General features: G+C 56.1%; 1 protein-coding gene across 5 annotated transcripts in view; it reads left to right on the plus strand.

Moving 5' to 3' along the window:
* PAXIP1 (PAX interacting protein 1) overlaps window positions 1-23,402 on the plus strand; it is a 46,987-nt gene that overhangs the window by 14,563 nt on the left and 9,022 nt on the right. For 4 of the 5 annotated variants that reach the window (XM_045086315.1, XM_045086316.1, XM_045086319.1 and 1 more), the window contains 10 exons: window positions 2,858-2,971; window positions 7,639-8,274; window positions 13,326-13,929; window positions 14,360-14,454; window positions 17,286-17,381; window positions 18,291-18,428; window positions 19,069-19,190; window positions 19,606-19,790; window positions 20,925-20,968; window positions 22,842-22,909. In XM_045086315.1, coding sequence (XP_044942250.1) covers window positions 2,858-2,971; window positions 7,639-8,274; window positions 13,326-13,929; window positions 14,360-14,454; window positions 17,286-17,381; window positions 18,291-18,428; window positions 19,069-19,190; window positions 19,606-19,790; window positions 20,925-20,968; window positions 22,842-22,909 — 2,102 coding nt within the window. Of the gene's footprint in view, window positions 1-136; window positions 300-2,857; window positions 2,972-7,638; window positions 8,275-13,325; window positions 13,930-14,359; window positions 14,455-17,285; window positions 17,382-18,290; window positions 18,429-19,068; window positions 19,191-19,605; window positions 19,791-20,924; window positions 20,969-22,841; window positions 22,910-23,402 lie in introns of all 5 variants that reach the window. The other variant, XM_045086320.1, reaches the window with a different exon arrangement.

A 23,402-nucleotide genomic window follows, 5' to 3' on the forward strand; every position in this document is an offset into this window, starting at 1 on the left:
GGTGGTTGGTCTGCACCAGGCAGCAGAACACTGGAGCACTTGCACGCGCACACGCGCACATCAGGCAGGACCCCGCCTTTACGAAAGGACTGTTTGCTTGGTGGCTCTCGGTGACCTTCTGTCTTTTCCCCGTCAGGGTGTTGATACGAGCTGGAGCTCTTTGTTGGAGGCTTCCAGAGCTCTCCCAGGGAGAGGTAGGGAAGGGAGCTTGTGGCAGCAGAAGCTGAGAAGCACAGACACCATCTGCCTTCTCCTGACCCGGTATCGATGCAGGCGGGGGCCCCGTTGTAATGTGCTGGGTAGGTTTCCGGGGACAGGTCAAGAGTCTGATGGAGAGCCTGGCCAGGGTCGTGACTTAAATCTTGAAGACTGAAAATAAAAGCCCTTTCCATTCTGCACCTCAATCAAGTATTTCTTGACTGCCTACCCATGTGCCTGGTACTGTACTAGGTACTGTGAGAGATCTCGGAGAAGTTTAAGACCTGATTCTTAGATCCCCAACTTTAATCGGGATGATTGTAGTTTCTAATCACGGTGGGACAAGGACAAATTCAGGGAGGCTGCTGGACCCAAGGAGTGTCCTACTTCTGTGAGACCTCCCAAGAAGGGCCGGTGTTCCCCATTGCTCTAAAGGAAGCACTTACTCAGCGGGGGCGTGGGTGAGCTGACGGTGCTCTGCTCCATCCTCCGAGGAGAGCTGCTGGGGAGAGAAAGCAAGGCCATGCTCAGTTCACTGAGCCTGAGCGGCCTGCAGATGCTTCTGCGGGGGAGGCTGGGGGCAGTGGGAGCGGAGTGGGAACCCAGGGTGGGGAGGGCATGGAGCCAGATGGTGCCGCACACGTGGCTGTGGTTGGAGATAGGGGTGTGGGCGGGGCCCAGGGGGTCGGCAGCCACTCCGTCAGGTCGGCCGGGCTTGCCATGGAAGCAGCTTCGGCCTTCAGGAATCGAGGTCACGTCCAGGCTTTGCTAGCCAAGATGATGAGATGTGTAGTTTATGAAGATTGCTTTCTTTTTTAAAAAAAAAAAAAAAACAAAAACACTTTTCCCCAGTTATAAAATTAATGCTCTTGAAAATTTGGAAAATACAGAAAAGTATAAAAATGGAAACAAAAATATCCCCGTAATTCTATCACCACTAGATAACTGTTAACATCGAGTGTGGAAAGAACATTCTTAGTTATTAATCATGCTGATACAGACTCATTAAATGGTCTGGCGTGGATGTTTGAAGTCATTTAACCCAGACTCGCATCGAGGAGGGACCTGGTTCATGGAAGTCTTCCAGGTGGACAGGAGCTAGTTTTGGAGGCCGCGGACCTGTCCCGGGTCTCCCTCTCTCCCAGCCAGTGTTCTTTCCACAGCAGCACCCTTGTCCCGGTTGAGACCCAGGCCTGGGACGCAGGCCGGCCAGAGCCACAGACTAGACTACCTGTGGTCGCTCCTTTCCCCCCGGCACACCACAGGAGGCAGACCGAGGTTCTATGTCTTTCATTTCATTTTTGATAAAGATGACTCAACGATTCATTGGAGTAGGCTCTACTGTCATGTAGTTAAATCTCACCCCTCCAGATGTGGCAGGAGATCAGTGGTTTTGTGAAAGCCGCTAGTAAAATAGGTTTTCTTGTCCAGTCTCTGAAATGGGACAGTGACTAACTAAAAAAGATACAAAGTAGTGATTTTTCAAGGTGATTTTATGAAATCAGTGTGTTCTTAGTAGTAGTCACGGTAGTGTGGAATGCAGAGTAATTTCTAGAAATATTTGTAAAGTGGATGAAAGTAGATGTAAAATGTTAGAGCTCTGGCAAGCTGAATAATGGCAGGTTTCAAAAACATGCTGTTTATAAAGTTTTCACAATTAACTTGAGACAGCATTCAGGATTCTTAACAACCATAACCCTCAATTTATAATCAATGATCCAGGAAAAAAATTCACTTTGTTAAATGATTACCTTAGAATTAATTAACACACCCTTTTGTTTCTTCTGTCTTTTAGAATCTAAAATTTTATTTTTTAGAAATTATTTTTGGTAGTAACTGCCCTTAAAGAAGGATAGAGCAGTGGGGAAATGCAGATAGGCCTGGGTTTAGACAGACCTGGATTTTAAAAGCCAGCTTTTCTGACGAGTCACTAATTTCTTAAGTCTGTTTCCTGATCTGTACAGTGGATCTAATAAGTCTGACTTCCCACGGCGGTCCCCAGGGTTAGGAATGTTTATGAAGCACTTGGCACAGTTCCTGGCACATAGTAGGCAGGCAATAAATGGTAGCTGCTTTTGTTCCCATGAAAGCCTCTCTTCCAGCATGAATCACTTGCTCTGAAATCGACTTCATCAGTTACGCAAGCATAGCAGTTACTCCTATGCTTGCCTTAGTTCCTTTGTGTTAAGTAATACTTGTGTTTTTCCCTGACCTTACAGATACCTATATTTTTATCTTTATATTTTATTCATTTTGTAATTAGTACCTATCTACTAATGATTAAGGAGTTCCTAAATGATTTTGATACTGCCATTTTATTTAAATATTTTAAAACATTACAGTTGTTAAGATGGATGATGTATTAGTTACTTCTGCTTTTTTCCCTATGACTTCCGTTGAAAGAATCCATTCATTTTTTGACGTGTGAATATAACTTTTTTTATTCATTTGGTGATGAGGCAAAAAAAGATGTCTATAAAACTATCATGATAAGAATGAAAGTTTTTGTTACGATAAGCAAGTAGCTAAAAGCTCATCTGTGTTCCCCACTAATACCCTTAAGTTCGATTTAAGTAGATCCGGCAGAATTGTTACAATGTTGCAGTGTAATTTTAATGATAACCTTGCCCAGGCTGAAATGTGTGTCTCCCTCTGTCAGGTGTCGTCTGACGACAGGAGTGCCCTGTGGGCTCTGCTCACCTTCTACGGCGGGGGGTGCCAGCTGCAGCTCAACAAGAAATGCACGCATCTGGTCGTCCCCGAGCCGAAGGGGGTAAGCACTTCGCGAACGCTGTCCTCTCCGTATTTCCTGCAGTCACATGTTTTGAGTTTCTTTTAAATTAATTGTTAGATCCCTTTACACAAGCTGGCTCTTAGTGTGTGTGCCTTGGACCCAGCCTCCTTCCACAGAGGATGGCAGAGGTTGATCGCTTCGATGCAGGGCCAGAGCTGACCTCTAGGTGCAGAGAAATGCGGGTCTGTTTCATGGAGAAGAGGGGAAAGTTTTCTGAACCCCTTGAGTTTCCTTTCAGATCCAGTAAAACCAGTTTATTTGTGAAAATAGGCAGTTTTCGTTGTCTTCACTTGTCTTTAGAAAGGTCTGTGCTGAGGATAACTTCTTAAACATGTATTTGGTGAAGTTTTCAAGGCCATTTCCTTTTTAATAATCTAGAATATATAAAAGCACATTTATCCTGATAATTGTAGGGTGCCCCTTCTCAGCACTGGTGGGGCCACCGACTTTTGGTTCCCCAGGTGGGGTCCCCAGGTCAGCAGCTGCAGCCTTTCCTATAGATTTGTTAGAAAGGCAGACTGTACACCCTCCGAGGGCGAGTGAGGAGCCCCGTCATCTGTGTCAGGCCCCGCCCCTGGGTGATCCTGGTGCACCCGAGAATCTGAGAGTTACTGCTCTCTGGAAGCCAAACCTTGGTCCTCCCCTGAACAGTTACTTGTACCTTTGAACGTCATGGACAGTGTATTTATAGTGAGACCTTTCCACATGTTGGTGTCCCCTCCGTGTTTCCTTACGGCCTTCAGTCTCCGTGCTGTCACTGTGCTTTCCGTGCGCTGTGCTGACTGTGTGGGAGGGGGGATGCGTGCGCGGTCTGTGGCCGGGCGCCACTGCCCGGTGGGTGACTCGGGGCTGGTGCGCATGGGTCCTGCCAAGCAGACACCTGTCCCTGGGGCTTTGATGCCGAGCAGAGCTGACACCGGCACAGGCCTTCTATCACCTGGTTCCTGACGACAGGTTTTGGGCCAGTGGGTGTGGTTGTCACGTCGTAAGCCACACCGTCCAGGAAGACACATCCTCTGTGAAAATTTAAGATTTGAATCTTAAAATCTGTTTGAGTAAAAGATTACATTTTGCATAACAGTAAGAGAAATATAGTATGCTTTGGTTATGCTATTTTATTTTATAATTTATGGCTAAAAGTAAATCATTTGATTTTAGTTTGAAAGGAAACAGTCTTTTTTTTTTTTTTTTTTAAGATTTATTTATTTGACAGAGACACAGAGAGAGAGGGAACATAAGCAGGGGCAGAGGGAGAGGGAGAAGCAGGCTTTCTACTGAGTGGGGAGCCCAATACGGGGCTCGATCCTAGGACTGTGGGATCATGACCTGAGCGGAAGGCAGACACTTAATGACTGAGCCACCCAGGAGCTCCGGAAACAAAGTCTTTATAGCTTTTGTAGGGATGAGCAATGCTTCTGGAGAGCTAAATGATAATTGAAGAGGCCGTATGGGAGGGGTGCGTTTGCCACGCAGACCAGCTGATGGCTCACAAAAATCAGTGTCATCTCTTTCAGTCCTTTTTTTTTTTTTTTAAGTGAACACCGCAAATGTTTGAATAGCATAGTGAAACTACCTTTCATACTCTGGAAGTTTTAAAAATGGTCAGTTAAGTGGAGAAGAATGGAGGGATTTAGTAACAAAATCCACAGGACAGGGTGTGCTCGTTGGATACTGGGAAGGGCTGGTTCACAGCTGCTGCAGGCTTCGGCATGTAAGCACGCCTGCCATGGCGGTGCAGCGCCATCTGCCCCCGCCGGCTATGGCCCTGACCCTGCCGGCCTCACTGCTAGTGTCCCAGTCCACACATTAATGACTCGTGATTTTGGTGATTCAGGAATGAGAACGACTTAGCTAGTAAATTAGCCCCAGCCAGGGTGTTCACATTGCTTTGCTCCTGGGTCACCTTGGTTTAAGCAGTAACTGTCTTCCGGTGACAAAAACCATTTGGTGAGAAGGGAGAGAAAACCCGAGTAAAATATAAACTTAAATAGCATTTGAGTTTGTGCAAGAAGTGGGTCACAGCTGATGTGTGCCAGGCCCACACGCTGTGCAGACCAAGAACCCAAGGCTGCCGCTGTGGGTCCCGGCGCTGAGCCTGCTGTTTTCTCCCTGGGGTCCAGAGCGCTCAGCGCTGCACGTCATGGCAGGAGTCTCACGCTTGCTACTTGGTCACAGAAGGGAGAAAGTTTATTTCATGTTATTTCAACACCTTTCTACCTTGGAAAATAATATATAAGGTTTATTTGCTATATGTGTTATGTGGTCATCTTGTGCATCTGTATTATTTGTGTAGTTTTATAGCTACTTTGGTGCATATCCGGCCTCGATGTTTTCCTGAGACCGCACTGTGGCTCTTTTGGGACGGGTAGTCAAGAAATGAGGTCGGTCGGCCCTAAAAACCTGTCATCTCTGTTTACTGTGGGAAGATGGGTTTAACAGCTCATACTTGAATATTTCAGAATGATTTTTAGAATAAAGAATAAGCATCTTCTTAGTTTTGTTAACGTTCTTGTTAATTGCTGTCCGCACACGGTGCTGTGTCAGTTTCAGGGGCCTGTCCCGAGGTCGGCGCTGGCACGTCACCCGGCGCGGGGAGCTGGGTGTGTGCCCACAGGTGCACGCACGCTTCTATCCCAGTGAAAGATGCTGTGTTCGTACAAGCCGTAGTTTGACCGAGTCAAGCGTTTAGCTGTCCCCACATGCTTCTGGATGTAAGTTTAAGGGAAGTTAAAGATACGCTTGTATCTGAATAAGAGAATATGTCACTTCGGTCATGGTGTCTACACAGTGTCATTTCAAGGAGTTAGGCCTGCGGGGCGGGGGATGTGTGTGGGGGAATCGACACAGTCACACGGAGTTGGCGGCCTGGCCGTTTGGGAGGGGGATGTGGTTGCAGCTAATGAGGCCTTAGAGCACTGCCTTCCAGCACCTGGGAGTCCATTGTGCATAAACCATTTAGGCTGCGTGTGTTGAGCTTTAACTGCAGCTTCTCGTGGCAGCAGAACACTGAGCATAGGAACACCTGGGACCACTAAATGGCCCTGGAGGTGACAGCAGTGATCCGTGAGCAGGGGGCTGCCGGCTGGCAGCTGCACAGCACAGCGGCGAGCCTGGCTCCAGCGGACAGGCCGTGGGCGTGAGGCGGCGCGACGGCGAGCATGGAGGTCAGGGAGCTGCGCTTTTGTCTTTTGGAGGCGCATGAGCCATGTCACTTAGGAGCCAGGCTGGGCAGGCATGCAGGAGGCAGGGGATCTGTCTCCCAGCTCTCCGCGCTCGGCTTCGTCTCAGGGTCACCAGAACGCCAGGGTAGGGGACACGTGTGGTCGTGGGAGGTCGATCGTGAGATCTCAGTGCAGCCACGCCGTGAAGGCTCCATGCGCTAGCACACGTATACATGTGCGTGTTGCTAACGAAGCCATCACACTGAGGACCGCGGTGGCTGCTCATCACGGGGTCACGACCACGCGTCCGTCTTTCTCTGCTTCAGTGGTTACCTGTGTGTGCTCCCCTGTGACCAAGTGTGCCTGTGTTTTAAAAAGGGTTAAAGTGGCACATCCTCAGAAGCCACAGGCGGTGAAATCTGTACACGGGGGTGGTCTCCCCCTTCCTGGGAGGCAGGTCGGACCGGACGGTGCTGCCCTCGGCCGTGCCACACGGACGGCGGCCGTCTGTCTGTCCCACGCCTCCAGGACGGTCCTGCTGCCTGTCCCCCTTGCCCCGACCCTAGACCACGAGTGCCACCTTTGGTCCCCTCGACAGGAAACGGGCTTCAGTGTGGGGCCCTAAGGACGGGCTTGCCCAGGAGCTGCCATCCTCCTGGCTGCCAGGCGGGACGTGGGCTCTGCTGCCTGGGGGGCCGCAGCTAGCATCTCCCTTATCTCAGAGCTCTGGTATCCTCTTCCCCGTGCCTCCTATTTCCCATTTCTCTCTTTTTCCTTTGGGATTTGCTCCGTTGTACACCCTCACCTGGAGGAGAGCCCCTGCCTATGACGCACCTTTTCCCTGGGGTGGATGCTGTGCTCACTGACGCCCCTGCCAGGCCTCTCCGTGCAGTGCGGCTTTCCGCCGTAGGGCCTCTCTCTGGGCTTATTCCCGCCTCACTCAGCGCAGGCTCCTGCGTCCTGTTCTCGGGGCGTTTACTGTCTCTCCCAAGCTAAGTCCTGAACCCCGTTAGGTCAGAGGCGTGTTGTGTCCTTTGTGTCTCTGTGGACTGAGCTCAACAAACTAGATGCCTCACTAGGAAAGCCTCCCCATGAAAAGTTGGCCACCCTTCCATGACCGTGTTGGATGTCCTGAAGGCGCTCTTCCTTCAAGGTGTCAAAAGCTAGATGAGGTGGCAGTTACTTATTTCATTTAAGAGAATTTCCCGTGGGTTTGCTAGCTGTACTTTTCCCTTAATTGTTACCATTTATAAAAGTTACTTGAAACAAAATCTGTTCCGATGACTATTGCCGGCCTGAAGCCAGCATGGGATCCTGGTTGGTTCCAGCTCCTGCATCGGAAAGTTTACGCTCGTCTGCGTGTGATGACCGCTGTAGGGCTGGACGCTTCAGCCGCGCGCCTGTGCTGAGTCCTGTGTTCAGATGCACACTTGGGGGGGTGTCTGGTCCGACTCACAGCTTCGCGTGTTTGTGCTTCGCTTGTAGGAGAAGTACGAGTGTGCGTTGAAGAGAGCAAGCATTAAGATCGTGACCCCTGACTGGGTCCTGGATTGCATATCGGAAAAAACCAAAAAGGACGAAGCATTTTATCATCCTCGACTCATTATTTATGAAGAAGAGGAGGAGGAGGAGGAGGAGGAGGAGGAGGAAGAAAACGAGGAGCAGGAGTCCCCAAATGAGGGTAGTTCGGAGGGAAAGTCCAGCCCTGCCAGCTCTCAAGAAGGATCTCCTTCCGGGGACCAGCAGTTCTCACCCAAATCCAACACCGAAAAGTCTAAAGGGGAGTTGATGTTTGATGATTCTTCAGACTCGTCACCCGAGAAACAAGAGAGGAATTTAAACTGGACGCCCGCTGAGGTCCCACAGCTGGCTGCAGCGAAGCGCAGACTGCCCTCGGGGAAGGAGCCTGGCCTCATTAACTTGTGCGCCAACGTGCCCCCCGTCCCGGGCAACATCTTACCTCCCGAGGTCCGGGGCAGCCTCCTGGCCCCGGGACAGAATCTCCAAAGTTCGGACAGATCGGAAATGATCGCTACTTGGAGTCCGGCTGTGCGGACCCTGAGAAACATCACTAACAACGCCGATCTCCAGCAGATGAGCCGACCGTCAAATGTCGCTCACGTGAGTCACTCCTTAACGCGGGCATCTGGGAGTTGGGTTTTATGGTCTGGTTCAGCATAGTGCAGTTATGTTGACTTACCAGCAGTATTTACTTGAGAACGTGTTTTACAGTCGTCTGCATGAGTGTGTGTGTGTGGAGTTCAGTGTCGCTTCGACTCCGACCAGTGCTGAGACCGCTGGCCCCCGAAGCAGGCTCTCGCTCCGCCGAACCCCGGGTTAGCGGCAGCAGAGAGAGGCCCAGTGATGACCCTGTGCTCCTCATTCACTGACAGTAGACAGATAACATAACCGGAATTACTCACTCATTCCAGAAGCCTTAATCTTAATTGATAGTTTCGTGATTGGAGCTTGTTGATGCAGCATGGAGTTAAAAGTTTAGTAGGTGTCTTTCAGTTTAAAACTGGAAGAACGTGACAGAGAGGGCGCATGGGCCGTGTACGTTTCTGCGGGCGAATCAGGAAGACCGCAGGATGCCAACAGGAGGGCTTCTGTGGCTCTTGGGTGTTTTGAAGATGGTAATAAGGGGTCACAGAATAGCCGTTGGAAGAAGGCTGTTTGGATGAGGTGATGAGGAGCAGCCTCCTGGAGGAGGGGTGGGAGCGAGGCTGAGGGAAGAGCCGGGGGCGGAGAGGTCCAGGCGAGAGGAGCAGTGGCCGTGAAGTCCGGGCAGCAGGCGTGGATTTGCCGTGTCGTGAGGAAAGCAAGAAAGTGAGACTTGACGGAGTGGGGAGCGCTGGAGGCACTTGCAGGGGCCTGGCCCCCGGCGCCTGGACTGTTGTGCCGAAGGAGCGAGGCCGCCTTCGGAGCAGGTTGCTGGGCTCCAGGAAGGGTGACCAAACATGTAGATGACAGTGTCACTTTGGGGTATGACTGTGGGGTGGTTTAAAAAGTCTTGCATTGGAGACGGCACGTTCAAAATACTCTTTTCTTCCCCTCCCTCCCTTGACTGAGCAGTGAGTAACCGATACGGTATGTGGCCCCTGAGATGCTGGAAGGTGGTGACACCCAGAATACGGTCCGGGGAAAAGAAAACACGGTCTTTGGGTGTCAGAAGGAAGGAAATGAAGATGGTGTGAGGCAGCGTGTGTAGGGAAGAGGGAGGTAATGGGGTTTGAGGAGAATGGAAAATTCTGGAATAGTGGATACAGAGCTTCCGGGAAGACAGTGATGTTGGACCTGGTTAGGACCCGGTTTTAGGTTGGCAGTCTAGCTTGGGATATTAGGAAGAGTGAGGAAGATGGTGACCGGGTCAGGAGGGGGTGGGGGCAGGGGCAGGGGCAGCGGGAGGAAGAGCAGAGGCCGGCAGAGCCTGGCGGGTTGACGTAGCGATTTCGGAGGCGCGCTGGCCGGGGCCGACAGACGGGGGCGGAGCAGGGCTGCACACCAGTAGCTGACGGCACCTTTTGTGTGACACCTTTGCTTTGGTCCAAAGAGTTTTTTGAATTTTTTTGCTAAAATCATGAGATTCTTCATTAAAAACGGGATCTCTGGCATTTCTCAAGAAGTGGGTAAGCCCGTGTCCTGCAGTCTACACACGGTGACAGTGCTTGGAGGCCGAGCGGCCGTTTCCGTGTTGCAGGGAGGCGCCTTCGGTGGGCTCGCTCCCCACGCCCGCACCTCCCTGCCCCGCCGCACGCTCTCGGACTCCCGGGGCCCAGGAGGTGAGGAGTGCGTGAGGACAGTCTGACGCCGACAGGGAGCTGGGGGCTGAGGAGAAGGTCCCTGAGGTGGGGTGGTCCGAGCACGGCAAGGCGAGGCTTGTCCAGGTGATGCCCGCACTCCTGTAGGGTCCCTGGAGCGGAGGGGAGAAGACGGATAACAGAATGCGGTTGGGGGGTCTGTGGGCAGCGGCACCTCTGACTGGGAGTGGCTGGCAAAGACATGAGGTCCGGGCCCAGCCCTGGGGGGCTGTCGGGAGCAGGGGTGATGGTCAGAAAGCCCTGGAAAGCCAGGGGCTTGGGCGGGTGGGGGAAAGCCGCAGGGGGACAGCGTGAGGCAGTCAGAAACCAGGGAGCTGTAGTGTCCCAGGGGTGGGAGACTCGGCCGGGCGTGCAGGCAGATGACAAGGTGCCATGCGAGGATTCAGGGGGCTGGCATGCTCAGCTCGCAGCCGGCGGGAGGCCCGGGGAGCCCACGGCCCGGGGAGCGCTTGCCCAGCCCTCCCGGAGTGGAGGGGTCCGGACGGGCTCAGCCATTCCAGCAGGACAGACGTGCTCCCCGCTCTGGGCTTGTCGGCACTGCAGGGAGTGCTGGCCGTCGCTGTGGCCTTTGCCACTGGATTCGCTGGTGTCAGCTGGAGTCCCTCGCTCCCTGAATGGGTATTTGGATACGGAACAATCTGCGAAGTAACGATGAGGGACCACACCCGGGAGTTGGGGGACGGCCTGCACGAGAGGCGTCAGAGGCGGGCTGTGCCTCGCTGTGCTGCGAGGTGGGAAGCCGGAGGGCCTGGCCCAGCTCCAGGGACAGCAGCTGCCACGAGGAGGTGTTCCGAGGTCTCCGGCAATGTTAGATCATTTTTACTGCCAGATGTAAGAAAATGAATTTTTGAAATGTTACAGGTAGAAGACGGATTTAGTTTAAAATCAGATGGGGAGTCGGGAGGATGTAGCGGACCGTCGCGGTCTAGGTTGCAGGTTCATAGTGCTTAGGAGCCGTGTGGTTGGTGCTGCAGTTCTGCACGCGTCGGGGCACTCAGTATGCAAGTGATTTCAAGATGACGATAGTATCCTGTGACCGAAAAATTCCGACTTGACGTTCATTAACACTTGTTTGCAGTGTGGCCAAGTGTGGGATCTCGCAGCTAAGAAGGTTACTTCTTCTTTGATTCTGCGGGGTTCACGTGTGTTGAGCCAGAGGCAGATCAGAAGGGTGAGAAGCCGTCTGAGGAGCACAGGTGATGTCCTGAGAGTCCCCTCACTGGCTGGCCTGCCCGGTGCCCAGCTTTCCAGGCCAGTGCCATCTCACTCTGGCCGGTGCTCTTGTTCCGACGCTCGTGGGCTCCCAGCTGCCCTGTGCTCACAGCCTGGCTTCCCCCAGCTTCTCAGCTCGTGTTCCCCACAGGGAAGGTGCCCCGGCCCTCCTGGCCTCCTGCGGAGTCCTGCTGGCCACTGTGAGACCAGCTGAGAGCACAGCCCCCGGCTCCCGGCTGTGGAGTGTACGTGGAGGGTCCCTGGGACCCTCCCGAGCTCCCTTTGATCTGGGGGTGGGCACGCAGGGGCAGGCAGCGGGAGGCAGATGACCGCTTGGACCCCGCGCGCTGGGGCAGACGGGCCTTTATTCCTTCTTACCAGTCCAGTTTACCTGCGGGTTCCCTCTGAGAGTAAAAAAATCCAGGTACAGACTTCAGAAACTCCACTGGCATCCAAGGCTGTAAAGTGATAAACTCCCTCCTGCCCCTAACTCCAGTTCCCTCTGGAAGCAGCCGCTGTTCCCGACCCTGCTCTGTGCTTCCGGCTTGTGGTCCGCCCATAAGGACACGCAGCTGTTCGCCCCCAGCCCCTGGTGGTGGAGGCGTGCGTGTGCGTGTGCGTGTGCGCGTGCCCGGGCCGTGCGCGTGCGAGGGCCCGTCTCCCGCCGCTGCACAGGGTGTTCTTGACCACTCTGAAGGACCGAGAAGAGATTGTCACCGTCATTTATGATTCGTTAAACTGTTTCCTCTTTGTAGAGCTCCAGTGAGGAGCCTTTGCAGATGCGGAGGACTTGCGGAGCTCGGGCTCTCCCTGTGCTGCGGTCGCACGGGCCACCGCACTGCTGCTCGGCGTGAGGCCTGGTGATCGGGTTCCTCTCGGGGATCGTAGGACCTTCGTGTTTCGGAGCCCGTTTAAGTGGAGGACGTGTTTTAAGGTCCTTCTTGAGATTTCTTTGTAGCTGTGGCTTACAGTAAAGTTAAATTTCTAGAGTTTTATTTAAATGTCAAGTGCTCTTTTAGTAGGGTCACGTTGTGTTTGTTTTTAGTAAAATCTCCTTGGTTGTTGCAGTTCTCTTGACCATCTGGGTATGGGGTCTAATTCTCGCTGTTGGAGCATATCGGAGAAGGAGCTTCATCGTGTCACGTTGTGGCACTCGGTGCCGTGCAGGGTAGTACAGAGACCTGCTGTCCAGTTCTTGGGCATCTCCTGGCTCCCTGTTCCATCCGCCCCAACCCCTGAGCTGGCACAGAGCGCTGTGCTGACTCCTGTCACTGTGCGGCAGAAGGAACCAGAACAGAAACAGTCTGGCTAGTGGGGCTCTGCTGTGGATCAGAACACTTCAGTTCCATGTAAAGAGCCCCAAGTCCTCTTTGAGGAAGGCTAATGGACCAGCTCTACCGAGGATTTCTCATCTGCGAGAAGACTTACCATTTTTACAAACCTCTGTTGGTGTCTTTTCTGTTCCCTGTTGACGGAGTGTGCCAGCGCACGGGCAGGGTGACCACAGATGAGGAGGGCCGGTGGCTTTGGGGGTTATCTGTTGCCTGGGCCGGTGGCTTCCCTCGGGGGATGGTCTTCTGTTGACACTCACTCGCTGCTTTTGTTTTAGGAAGGGAGCGGGGTTCAGGCCAAGAGGCGGCTGGGTCCGCTGACGTTCCCCGGAGTATCCCTGGGTTAGCAGAAGTCCATGGAGCATTGTGGAGGGAGAAGGGGTCCCGGTGGGGCGCTGTGCGCGGCTGCGTGTCACACGGTGGCACCCACACTCGTGCTCAAGCCCCCGGGAGCAAGTGGTGCCTTTGTTTTATTCATTTTGGCAGCCCTGTCACTGTGCTCCATAAAGCACATCAGCCGTCCGAGGTCATGGGTGTGTCCGCTCCAAGTCGCGAGCTTTTTTATGAGTCTTCCTTATTTCCAAGTGTTGGTCTCAGAATGGGGTTCCCTGACTTTGTGGGCGTTGGCAATGCTTTCATGAGTGGAGAAGAGACATGCCGTACGTTCTCGAAGCGTGCAGTTGTCGGGGCTTCCTGTTCCGGTCAGCGGTCAGGCCGTGTGCGAGACGCGCATACCCTGTCGCCAGAGGGATCGTTAGGACGTTTCAGTGACCAAGGCTAATGACTTTGCCTCGTGTTTGTTTCCTAGATCTTACAGTCCCTTTCTGCACCTACAAAAACCTTAGAGCAGCAGGTGAATCACAGCCAGCAGGGCCACGCGAACGCCAACGCGGTGCTCTTCGGCCCGGTGAAGGTGGCTTCCGAGCCGCACCTGCCGCAGCCGCCGCAGCCGCCGCCCCCGCCCCCGCCGCACCCGGTGCTGCACCTTCCCGCCCAGCAGCTCCTGCAGCTCCAGCCACAGCCCCAGATCGCCCAGCAGCCGTACCCGCAGCCGCCGCCGCACCCCTTCCCCCCACAGCCGCTGCCCTTCCCCCAGCAGCAGCTGCACCGGCCGCAGCAGCCCCTGCAGCCGCAGCCGCAGCACGTCCTGCAGCAGCAGCTGCACCAGCTCCAGCAGCACCAGCTCCAGCAGCAGCAGCTGCACCAGCTCCAGCAGCAGCTCCAGCTCCAGCGCCTGCAGCAGCAGCCGGCCCCGCTGCCGCACGCGCCCGGCCAGCCGGCCCAGGCCGCACAGCACCCGGCGCAGCCCCCGCACCAGCCCCCGCAGCAGCACCAGCCCCCACCGCCGCAGCCGCCCCCGCCGTCCCAGCAGCCCCAGCACCAGCTCTTTGGACACGACCCAGCCGTGGAAAGTGAGTCCCGTGGGGTGCGTCTGTCTTTCTCCCAGAAGCCGTGCGAACATCCCCGCTGAGAGCAGGGGCGGGGAGGGGGGCAGGGTGCGGAGTCATCCCCGAGCCTCACACCCGGCGAAGAGCAGGTGCATGGCCTCTGCCGAGGGGGATGGCGTAGCCCTCCACATGGATGGCATCCCGCAGGATGACTGCCGCCCTGAGGGTGCCCAGGGCTTCGCTCCGTTGGTTCTGCTGTCAGATCACGAGTGCACACAGCCCCGCTGGCGCGCGCCCAGCAACACCCCCAGGCTAGTACTCCGGCTGCTGCCGGACATCCTGGCCGGGAGCGGCTCGCTTCACACCTCCAGACAGGACGCGGCGAAGTGAGCGTGTGTGCGCACGCAGACTCCTGTGTTCACGGGGTTTCGCTTCTCCTGTCTTTCTGTGCCAGTTCCGGAAGAAGGCTTCTTACTGGGATGCGTGTTTGCGATTGCGGACTACCCGGAGCAGATGTCTGACAAGCAGCTGCTGGCCACCTGGAAGCGGGTGAGTCGTGCTCGCAGAGGAAGAGCCTTGTCCCCAGCGCTCTGCTCTGAGCGTAGCCTGGATGGCGCTTATCCGGGTGCCCCGCACCCCAGCCCCCGAGGCACACAGTGCCATCGTGCACGTGTGGCGGCGTCTGCACTCACGGTCCCTGCGACCTCGGGCAGACGCTCCTGGGCTGCAGGGTTGTTCAGCTGTGAGGGGAGAGTGAAGCGCGCTCTCACCCTTCACGGCATTTCAGCTCCTACATTCTACAGGGCATGAATTATTTGTATGTCGCTGTGGATGTGACAGTAAGAGGAGGGTTTCGGTGCCCTGGAGCAGGGACCGTGCACTTCTGTGTCCTCAGTCCTGTCTCCAGAGGCAGTGCTGGGGCACCTTAGCCTCTCCAGCGAGGAAGGGATCGCACAGTCTCCTCGTGGAACCGTAGTGCCTGTAGTCCGCGTTCTGTCTGGTGGCCTTTGAAGAAGAGAAGGCGGTGCTTTTCCCTTCAGGCCGCAAATCCCCAACTGAGAGTTGAAAGAGAAAAGCAAGTGTGAGTCTGCTTCATGTTCGCCCGGGACGCGCGTCCCTCGGAGCGTTCCTGTTGTGTAAACCCTGCTCTGCCCAGCTTGCTCGGGTGTGGGGGATACTGCGGGGCGCAGAAGACGGTGCGTCAGTTGGCGAACTAGCTGTCCGTACGGGACTGACGAGGCAGGACGGTGGGTGCAGGCGAGCCGTGAGACAGAACATCACCCTTTGGGTGGCGGGTCTGTGCCTTGGGAGGGTCTGCGGGAACAGGTGATTCCTGAACTCCGTCCTAAAGGACAAGTGGGAGTGGGCGTTGGAGGGTCTCCCAGATGGAGCAGCGCAGGTAGACAGGTGGCGCAGGTGCGGCTGGGGCGGTGGAAAGGCACACGCTCTGGGCTGGGGCAGCCCTTCTAACGCCTCTGCTACGCGCCATGTTGTGGACGCCGGAGTCTTCTCCCTAGAGCTATTAGAGCACAGGGAGACAGCAGAGAAAGTTGGGTGAACGGAGTACCGGGAAGTGATGCCAGGACCCTGTACTGGGCCAGTGGTCGGAGCAGGGGCGGGGCCCGCTGGAGAGTTACAGCTGCAGAAAACCTCAAAATACAGTCGCGGAAGTGGTAGAGGCCGTGCGTAGAGACTGTCCCAAAAAGCAGTAGAATAACTCAAAGAAAGGTAGAGAAAGATTTGCTTTTGTTTTGTTGGATTAAAGGATTAGCCCAGGAGGGCCAGCCTTAAACAACAGGAGTGTGAGAGCAGGGGACGCCAGGGCAGGGCGCTCAGCACCTGGGGCGGTGGGGAGGGGGACACGCCACGTCAGGTGCAGCTCAGAGTTCTGAAGCAGGTGACCCCGGCCGAGCGCGGCAAGGACGGTCTCCTCACCTTCCACAGTCAGTGGGGTGAGGGCAGGGGCCGTGTCCGGCCGATGGGAAGGTGAGCGGCCGGAGGAGCCCGCCTCTGCTGGGGCACGCAGAGGGGTCTCAGAGGGGTGGCACTGGGTAGAGCAGGGTTGCCAGGCCGCTTGGTGGGCTTCTCGGCAAGGCGTGTGTTGTACCATGTGCTGCTGTGGGACGGGGCCACCCATGGCGCCGTGAGTCGCGGCAGTGCTCGTTCCTCGGGTGGGACACCAGGCAGTAGTGCTGCAGGATGGGGCGCAGGGTTCGGGCTCCCTGTGGGCGGTGCGGTTGGTGGGCGAGAGCCTCCTGGCTTGCCCCCAGGGCGTGTGAGCTGCGGCCCAGCAGGGAGGAAGCCCTGCCCATGGTCATCCGTATCCCGTGGGGCTGGCCCGTACCCACGGAGGGGATCGGGCTCTCGTCCAAGGGGAAGCACATTGGGGATGTGCGGGCCTGGTTCTAGCTGCCGTGGTGTTCTCTGAAGCGCTTGGGAGCCAGAGGGAAAGGTGTACAGGAAGAGGGAGGCAGGAGGGCAGTTCTGGACCAGCCCGGGGAGGGCACGTGCAGCAGTGGACACGGACCAGAGGCGGACTCCAGCGCGAACGGTGATGTGGCCAAATGGGGGGAGGGGTGGCCAGGACTCTGTCCTGTCCTTGGAGGTGGGGGTACACAGCAGGTGCACCAGAGGCAGTGGCAGAGGAGGTGGCTGTTTCCAGCAGGCCTCACCAGTGTGCGCAAAGGGCTAGAATAGCGAAGCTTAACAAGGAGGTGAAGCAGAATTGTTTTGCGGGGCACGTCTTTTTCAACGGACAGCGACAGTCTCTCCGGTGCAGTTGTTTGGACTCTGACCCCCAATGCCCGCCATCTAATGCCGTCTAATGCCTGTGTGGCACAGAGCAGTCCCGCGCCCCCACTCAGGGTCTGAGTTAACAGATTTTGGTATCCACTGCTTTCTCGCTGCTTTTTTTGTTTCCCTTTAAAGAAATGAGTAATGGCTTTTAATCACGGGCTGTTTGGTCATGTCTGAAGCAGGTTTTCATTATCACACCTGGGGGGGTCCTGGGGTGGTCCTGTTGGCATCCAGGGCTGTGGTCCGCATCCTGCACGGGCTCGCCCTCTGCCCCGCACCATCAGTGACTCTGACACGTGGTGGTGCCAGGTGGGGAGGGCTCTGCTTCAGGAAGAGGGCACTCCATTTCTCGCTCATCTCCATCTGGGGATTCAGATTCAGAGAGTGCTGGCGCTCATTTTCACATCGTGGTGCTGGATGGAAGCACCCATAAACACAGCTGATACCCAGCGCACCCCCTTCGGCGAAGTAGGCTGTGAAAACCTGTCGTGGACTGTTTCGAGAGCAGTCTAACCTGAAAGTCAGTTCTCGGTTTTCCTGAGTACTTGAAGTTGATTGCAACTTTGGGTCTTGTGTGTGTCTAGATAATCCAGACGCATGGTGGCGCCGTGGACCCCACGTTCTCCAGCCGGTGCACACACCTGCTTTGCGAGAGTCAGGTCAGCGGGATGTACGCGCAGGTGAGTGGCCTCGGCTCTGATTGCAGCGAGGTCTGTCCCTTTTCAAGGACCATCCAAGGATTCTAGAGACTAGTGTCTTTGGAAAGGACTTGTGTCTACTTCTGAAAGGGAATACGTTTTTAGTAATTTTCATCAATCTGTGCCGGGATAAATATGTGCGTGGACTGCTGGCCTCTAGGTCTTTGAGCGTGGAGAGAGTGAAGGTGAGCCCAGGTGGTGTCAGGGACAGGACACTGACCTTGTACTCGGTCCAGAGCAGCACTGACCGACCGGGGGCGGAAGCAGGCTTTCCCGCTGTTGTGGGGCTGTGTACGTATGCAGGCTGGAGGGGCGGCTCCAAGGCCCCGTGGGGCACAGGCTTTCTCCGGTGTCACCTCGACTGTTCCCCCAAGTCTCTTCTCTTCTAACAGTGTTGTTGTTGGTAGACAGACTACGGTCGTTAGGCATGTCATGAATGCCCAGAAGCTCCTCTTAAACACTTTCCACCTGAAAACGTAGAAGTGCTTGTGAGGGTTGGTTTCTCTCCTCTGTGGTTAATTTTAGTGGGCGGTTATATTTTTTCGGAAGAAACTTGTTCTCTTTGGGGCCCTCGGTGTTCTTAAGGGAAATTTTCATGTTGATGATTACAAACTCTACTCATGATCAAAGTTATTTTTAAGGTTGTTATAAAATGTGTTGCTTTTGTCCCCCGTTGCCGGCCGCGTGTATGTAGGTGGTCCCACTGTTAGTTGGGTGAGAATCCGCCTGCCTCTGTCATCTGTCCCTTTGGTAAAGCCAGCGCTCGGTGCCCTGCGGTCCCCACAGGCCTTCCCTCACAGGTGCTGCTGCGGTTACACAGCCTGGCCGCTTTGTGCCTCTGCCGCAGCTGCACACACGCCAGCCCGGCAAACCTGTGATCTTGTTTGGCAGGCGATCAGGGAGAGGAAGAGGTGTGTCACGGCGCACTGGCTGAACATGGTCCTAAAGAAGAAGAAGCTGGTGCCGCCTCACCGCGCCCTCCACTTCCCTGTGGCCTTCCCCCCGGGCGGAAAGCCCTGCTCTCAGCACGTAAGGGACATCCCTTGGCGTCGTGATCCTGCCCCGCCTGCCCGTCTCCCACGTGGGCCTCTGAGTCCCTGTCCTGGCGTGCTACCTCCGGCCCAGCTTGAAAGGGCCCTGCGGTGCCACTGTCTCATTGTCCGGGTCCCTTAAAGCCATCAGAGTCCCCTGCATGGAGCAGAACTTCACTGGGTCTCTCCAGCTTCTGCCGCTACTTAAAACCCTCAAGTAAACCAGGCCTCGTCTGCCGGGAGCGGCCCCGCTGGCAGGACTTATCCGGACTTGTGGGGGTCTGTCACTCACGTAACCTCCAGGCTGGGGTTTAGTGAGAACGAGGAACTGGCCAGTTCATGTTTATGTGCTTAGTGAGAGAGCTTTGTTCAAATGATCCGGACGGCGTCCTGCTCACGCAAGCAAGGTTTCCCCGTGTCTCCTCTCGTGTTCGCTGCCCTCCCCCCACCTCCCCCGTGGCGCCGCATGTCACCGGTGGACCGTGGACAAGAGGCTGGTTTGGACATTCACAGGAGGGGCGTTCCTGCCTGTGTGCAGGGACGCGGGTGACGCGTGGAAACACCCGTGGGTAAAGGAGCAGGTGTTCACGGTCGCCCTGTCCCTGTGTCTCGGCCTTATTTGCTCTCTTTGTGCTTAGATTATTTCTGTGACTGGATTTGTCGACAGTGACAGAGACGACCTGAAGCTGATGGCTTACCTGGCGGGCGCCAAGTACACGGGCTACCTGTGCCGCGGCAACACGGTGCTCATCTGCAAAGAGTAAGCGTGGCCCCGGGGGCTTGGGGCTCCCGTAGGGGACCCCGGTGCGGGGCGGGGCTCCGGGTCCTCCTGGTTCCTGGGTGGGCGGGCGTTTGAGAACCCAAGTCGGTTGGAAGAACGGCAGTGATCTGTTTGATAGCGGCAGGAGTACCTATAAAAGGGAACGAAATTAGAGGCATCGACAAGATTAGGATTAAGTTAGGTGCTGGGAATAAGGTGAACTTAGTAAACTAGCAGAAAACCCGGTGACCCAGCGGGAGCCGGGACGTGTCCTGGAATCACCCGCCGGGGGTTACTGGTGACTCTGCTGAGATGCCCCCGATGTTTCTAAGGTACTGTGTTGAAAATAAACGTTTTTTTTGAACAGTAGGCAAATCTAACACTTAATAAAATGTGTCCCCCCCCCCAAAAAAAGACCCACCGGTTTGAAGTATGAGAAAGCCAAGGAGTGGAGGATTCCGTGTGTGAACGCCCAGTGGCTCGGCGACATCCTCCTGGGGAACTTCGAGGCGCTGAGGCAGGTCCACTACGGCCGCTACACGGCATTCAATCTGCAGGAGCCCTTCGCCCCGACTCCGCACTTGGTTTTCAATCTTCTGGGTAAGTGGGGTTTCACCGGCGCATCAAGGGTTACAGGGCTCCCGCCGCCTTGCATTTACCGGAGGCATAACCGTGCCCTTAGCCTTCCCGTCGTGTTCATTCCCTGTCACTCCTGGTCTCCTGCCCACACTCCCTTCGGCCACCCCGCAGGGAGGCCTCACTCGTTCCGCGTTCTCAGTCGCCGTCCTGGTAGCCGCTCACAGACGGAGGAGCTCCCAGGGCACTGCCGTCTCGTCTGCAGCCAGTGACTGCGTCTCTGAAGCACCCCCTCCCCGTGACCCACGCCCAGCCTTCTCTGCCTCAGTGGTGGACGAGCACCTGTCTCCTGCCTCTTGCCCTTGTCGGGCCTTGGCTGACCTGCCATGGCGAGGGCGGCGAGGGAGGCAAGGGCAGGTGTGGGCAGCGTGGGCGGCGAGGGAGGCGAGGGCAGGTGTGGGCAGGCGTGGGCGGCGAGGGCAGGTGTGGGCCAGCTGCAGCTGCTCCTGGGTGGCACCGACCTCTGTTGCCCACCCTACCGACCAGCAGCTGTGCTGCGTGTGCTGTAGGACATCGTTCGAGCAGACGGTCATTCAAACTCTGCTTTACTGTGCTCGCTTGTCGAGTTCATTCGGCGTGAGATCCGGATGCCTTTAATCACGAGAGAGGTCCTCGGTTTAAGCCACGATCTCTCTCAGGGACAGACATACCTCTCTTCCTCCATTCTGAAATGAAAGCATCATAAAGATTCCTCGTCCTTCCCTGAAGCGTTCAACCCAGCCGATGTGTGGGGGACGTGCTGTGGTCCTTCACGCTGGCTCTCTGACGCCATGGCCACATGGCGATGGTTCCCACGCCTGGCCGCCGGCCGCCACAGTGGGCTGTGGGATAGCTTCACTCTGCACACCTGTTGCTGGGCTGTCACTGTTCTCCCTCGTGCTCCTACCCAGAGAAGGCACGGCATGTTCACCCCCGAGCACTGTCCCCGCCTGCCCTCGTCCTGGAAGAAAAGTTAGCACAAGCGAAGTTCTGTTTTGTGTCCTTGATAAAATTGAAAGTCACCTACATGTCTAAGGTTACCAGCCCCAGAAAAGGTTTTCACAAACAGGCTTTCCACGTAAGCAGTGTTGTTGTAAAGTAACTTCTCTTTCTCTCTAGATGCTTGGAGAGTCCCGTTGAAAGTGTCGGCCGAGCTGCTAATGGTACGTTCAGGCTTTGGCCAAGTCGCTTAGGCTGTCACAGTCTTATAAACGTGCAGGATTTGTGTTTGTCAGTTAAAAACTCTTTGAGTAATCAGTCCACGTAACAAATGAAGGTCGTACCTCCCCACCTGTCATAAAACATTTAGCCCTGGGTCCTTTCCTCCCTTACCTGGTGGTGGTTTCCGTCCTTGGTACTGCCACGTGGAAGAGCACTGTTGGCTTCCACGAGCCGTGTGGCTGCTGGAAAGAGCGAGAAGGAAGTAGGACAAACATACATCTTGTTTCCATCTCATGCATGGGCCGGGAGCCCTGACGGCAGCACCGGCAGCTCCGACGCGCTCTGGGCCGCAGAGGAGACAGGAGGGGACGCCTGGCCACGTCGGGGGAGGTGTCTGATTCTGTCCTTGGCTCAAGTTGGAATGCGGGTGACAGCCAGGAGGCAAGCTGGACTGCCCTCCGGGTGGGGCCGTCGGTCAGACGTGATGGTGGGACACGAATGGAGTTTTGGGCTATGTTTCCGCGGCACGTCTAAGTAATGCCACGCTGTAGAACCTGGTCCCTGGTCCCTGTCACTGCTGGCGCGCTGCCACCGCGAGGACAGCCGTGGTTTCCTTGGTGGGGGCCGTGGAAGTTAAAGGTTCAAGGTTAGGTGCATGCCACTGCGTGCAGTCTGCTGGGTTTTTTCGCTGATGGACTTGCAGGTCACGTGGAGCTTTAGAGGGAGGGTTGGTGTCCCACGAGCCGCCGAGGAGCGTGCTCTTCTCAGGATTACGAGAACACCTCAGCCTGTGCCCTCCTTCCTGACGATCTGCGGTGCCGCTTCCACGTCTAACGTCGTTAGAAGCCACTGACAACTGTCCAAAGTGTTTCCTTCATCCTGATGATGTGATGACGTGGTCACGTGGGGTGGTTCCTTTCGCTTAAACTCACAGTTGTGGTTTTACTGAAACCTGACCAGCTCTGACACCTGAGCAAGAACAGATACTCTCCGGATCCATTTGGATGAGAGGGTCATGGTGGCCTTGAGGATGAAGCTGGGAACCTGGTCCTCAGGGAAGACCCGTCCAGGCCCCGCACCACAGACACCACCTTCCTGTGGCTCCGTGCAGGCGGTCACAGCAGCCTGGTCATCCCGCTTGCGTCCCCTGCGTGTTTCTTGCTGCTGCTGGTCCGTGGCGCCGGGGACACTTGCCAGCGCCTGCCACCTTCTGAGATCCGGGGGCTGCGCTTGTCGGGGTGCCGTGAGCCCAGCCCTAAGTCTGACGGGGTGCAGGGGTCCCTGGCGTCGCCTGCGTGCATGCTGACTTGTGCAGGGGCCATCTACACCCGGCAGCAGTGGTTAGAAAGCGATCAGGAGGGGTTCCGGGCTGTAAACCACGGCACGTCTCTGGAAGTAGCTGCGGGAACGTGCTCTGCTGCGGGAAGCGCTGCGGGCTGCCCCGTGACCGTCCTACAACGCGCGCAGCCGGCAGCCCTGCTTGAGGGGCCGTCGGCTTCAAGGGGCTGTGACCACAGTGACCGTGTTCCCCATAGTCCACCCTGGGACACGGGGCCACACGCGTGAAGTGAAAACCGCCACGCGGTGTTGAAGCTGGAGGACGGCCTGCATGGTGCAGCAGCGGGGGAGGAGGGGTGGTGGGGATGCCCCGAGGGCCTGAGGGTTTGGGGGGCCTGGAAGGCAGGCGCCGAGCCGCACAGCAGTGTCTGGAGCCTGGTGCCGGCAGCGGCTCTTGCCGGGTTCCCGGGCGGGTGCTGGTGTCGCCGCAATGCGGCGCGGGGCCGTCGCAGGAGCGCGCTGGCTCTTCCCTGCATGGATTGCCCGGGGTGCCCAGTCATAGACCCATGAGCTAAGCACGTGACCCTTTGCTTGCAGGGCGTGCGGCTGCCTCCCAAGCCGAAAGTGAGTGACGTGACGGCCCAGCCTTCCTCCAAGAGAGCCAGGTATAGCCACCCTGCGCCTGCCACGCTCAGCCCTCAGCGCGTCAGGAGAGCCGGGTTCAGGGTGTTTTCACAGTAAATGAGATTTGCTTATTGCCTCGCACCTTTGTTGTGGTTTGTTTCTGTCTCGTTGCTCAACATAAAAGTGAAAGGCATGTATTTTTTTTAATTTTAAAAAAAAAAGCTGTATTTTTTTTTTTTTTTATACAAAACCTTATCAGAAGCTCGGGGGACATAGCTGCTGTGGCAGAGCGCACTGGGAGCCCGGCAGGGCGGGCTGGGCTGGCCGTGCGCGCCAGGCTGGGGTTGAACCCTCCCTGGGAGAGCGTGTGCGGGGCTCGGGGCTCCCGTGCTAAAGACCCGCTCGGCCGGCTCCGGGCAGCAGTGGTGTCCCGGCTGTCACTGGGTGCGTCAGGCACAGCAGACACAGGATAAGCCGGGAGCTTGCTGCTTCATCCGGCATCTTCCAAAGCCCTTATTTCCCAGCTGGACGTGC

This window comes from Mustela putorius, unplaced genomic scaffold, assembly GCF_011764305.1.
Source record: "Mustela putorius furo isolate JIRA1106 unplaced genomic scaffold, ASM1176430v1.1 tig00000929_pilon_pilon_pilon, whole genome shotgun sequence".
NCBI lineage: Eukaryota > Metazoa > Chordata > Mammalia > Carnivora > Mustelidae > Mustela > Mustela putorius.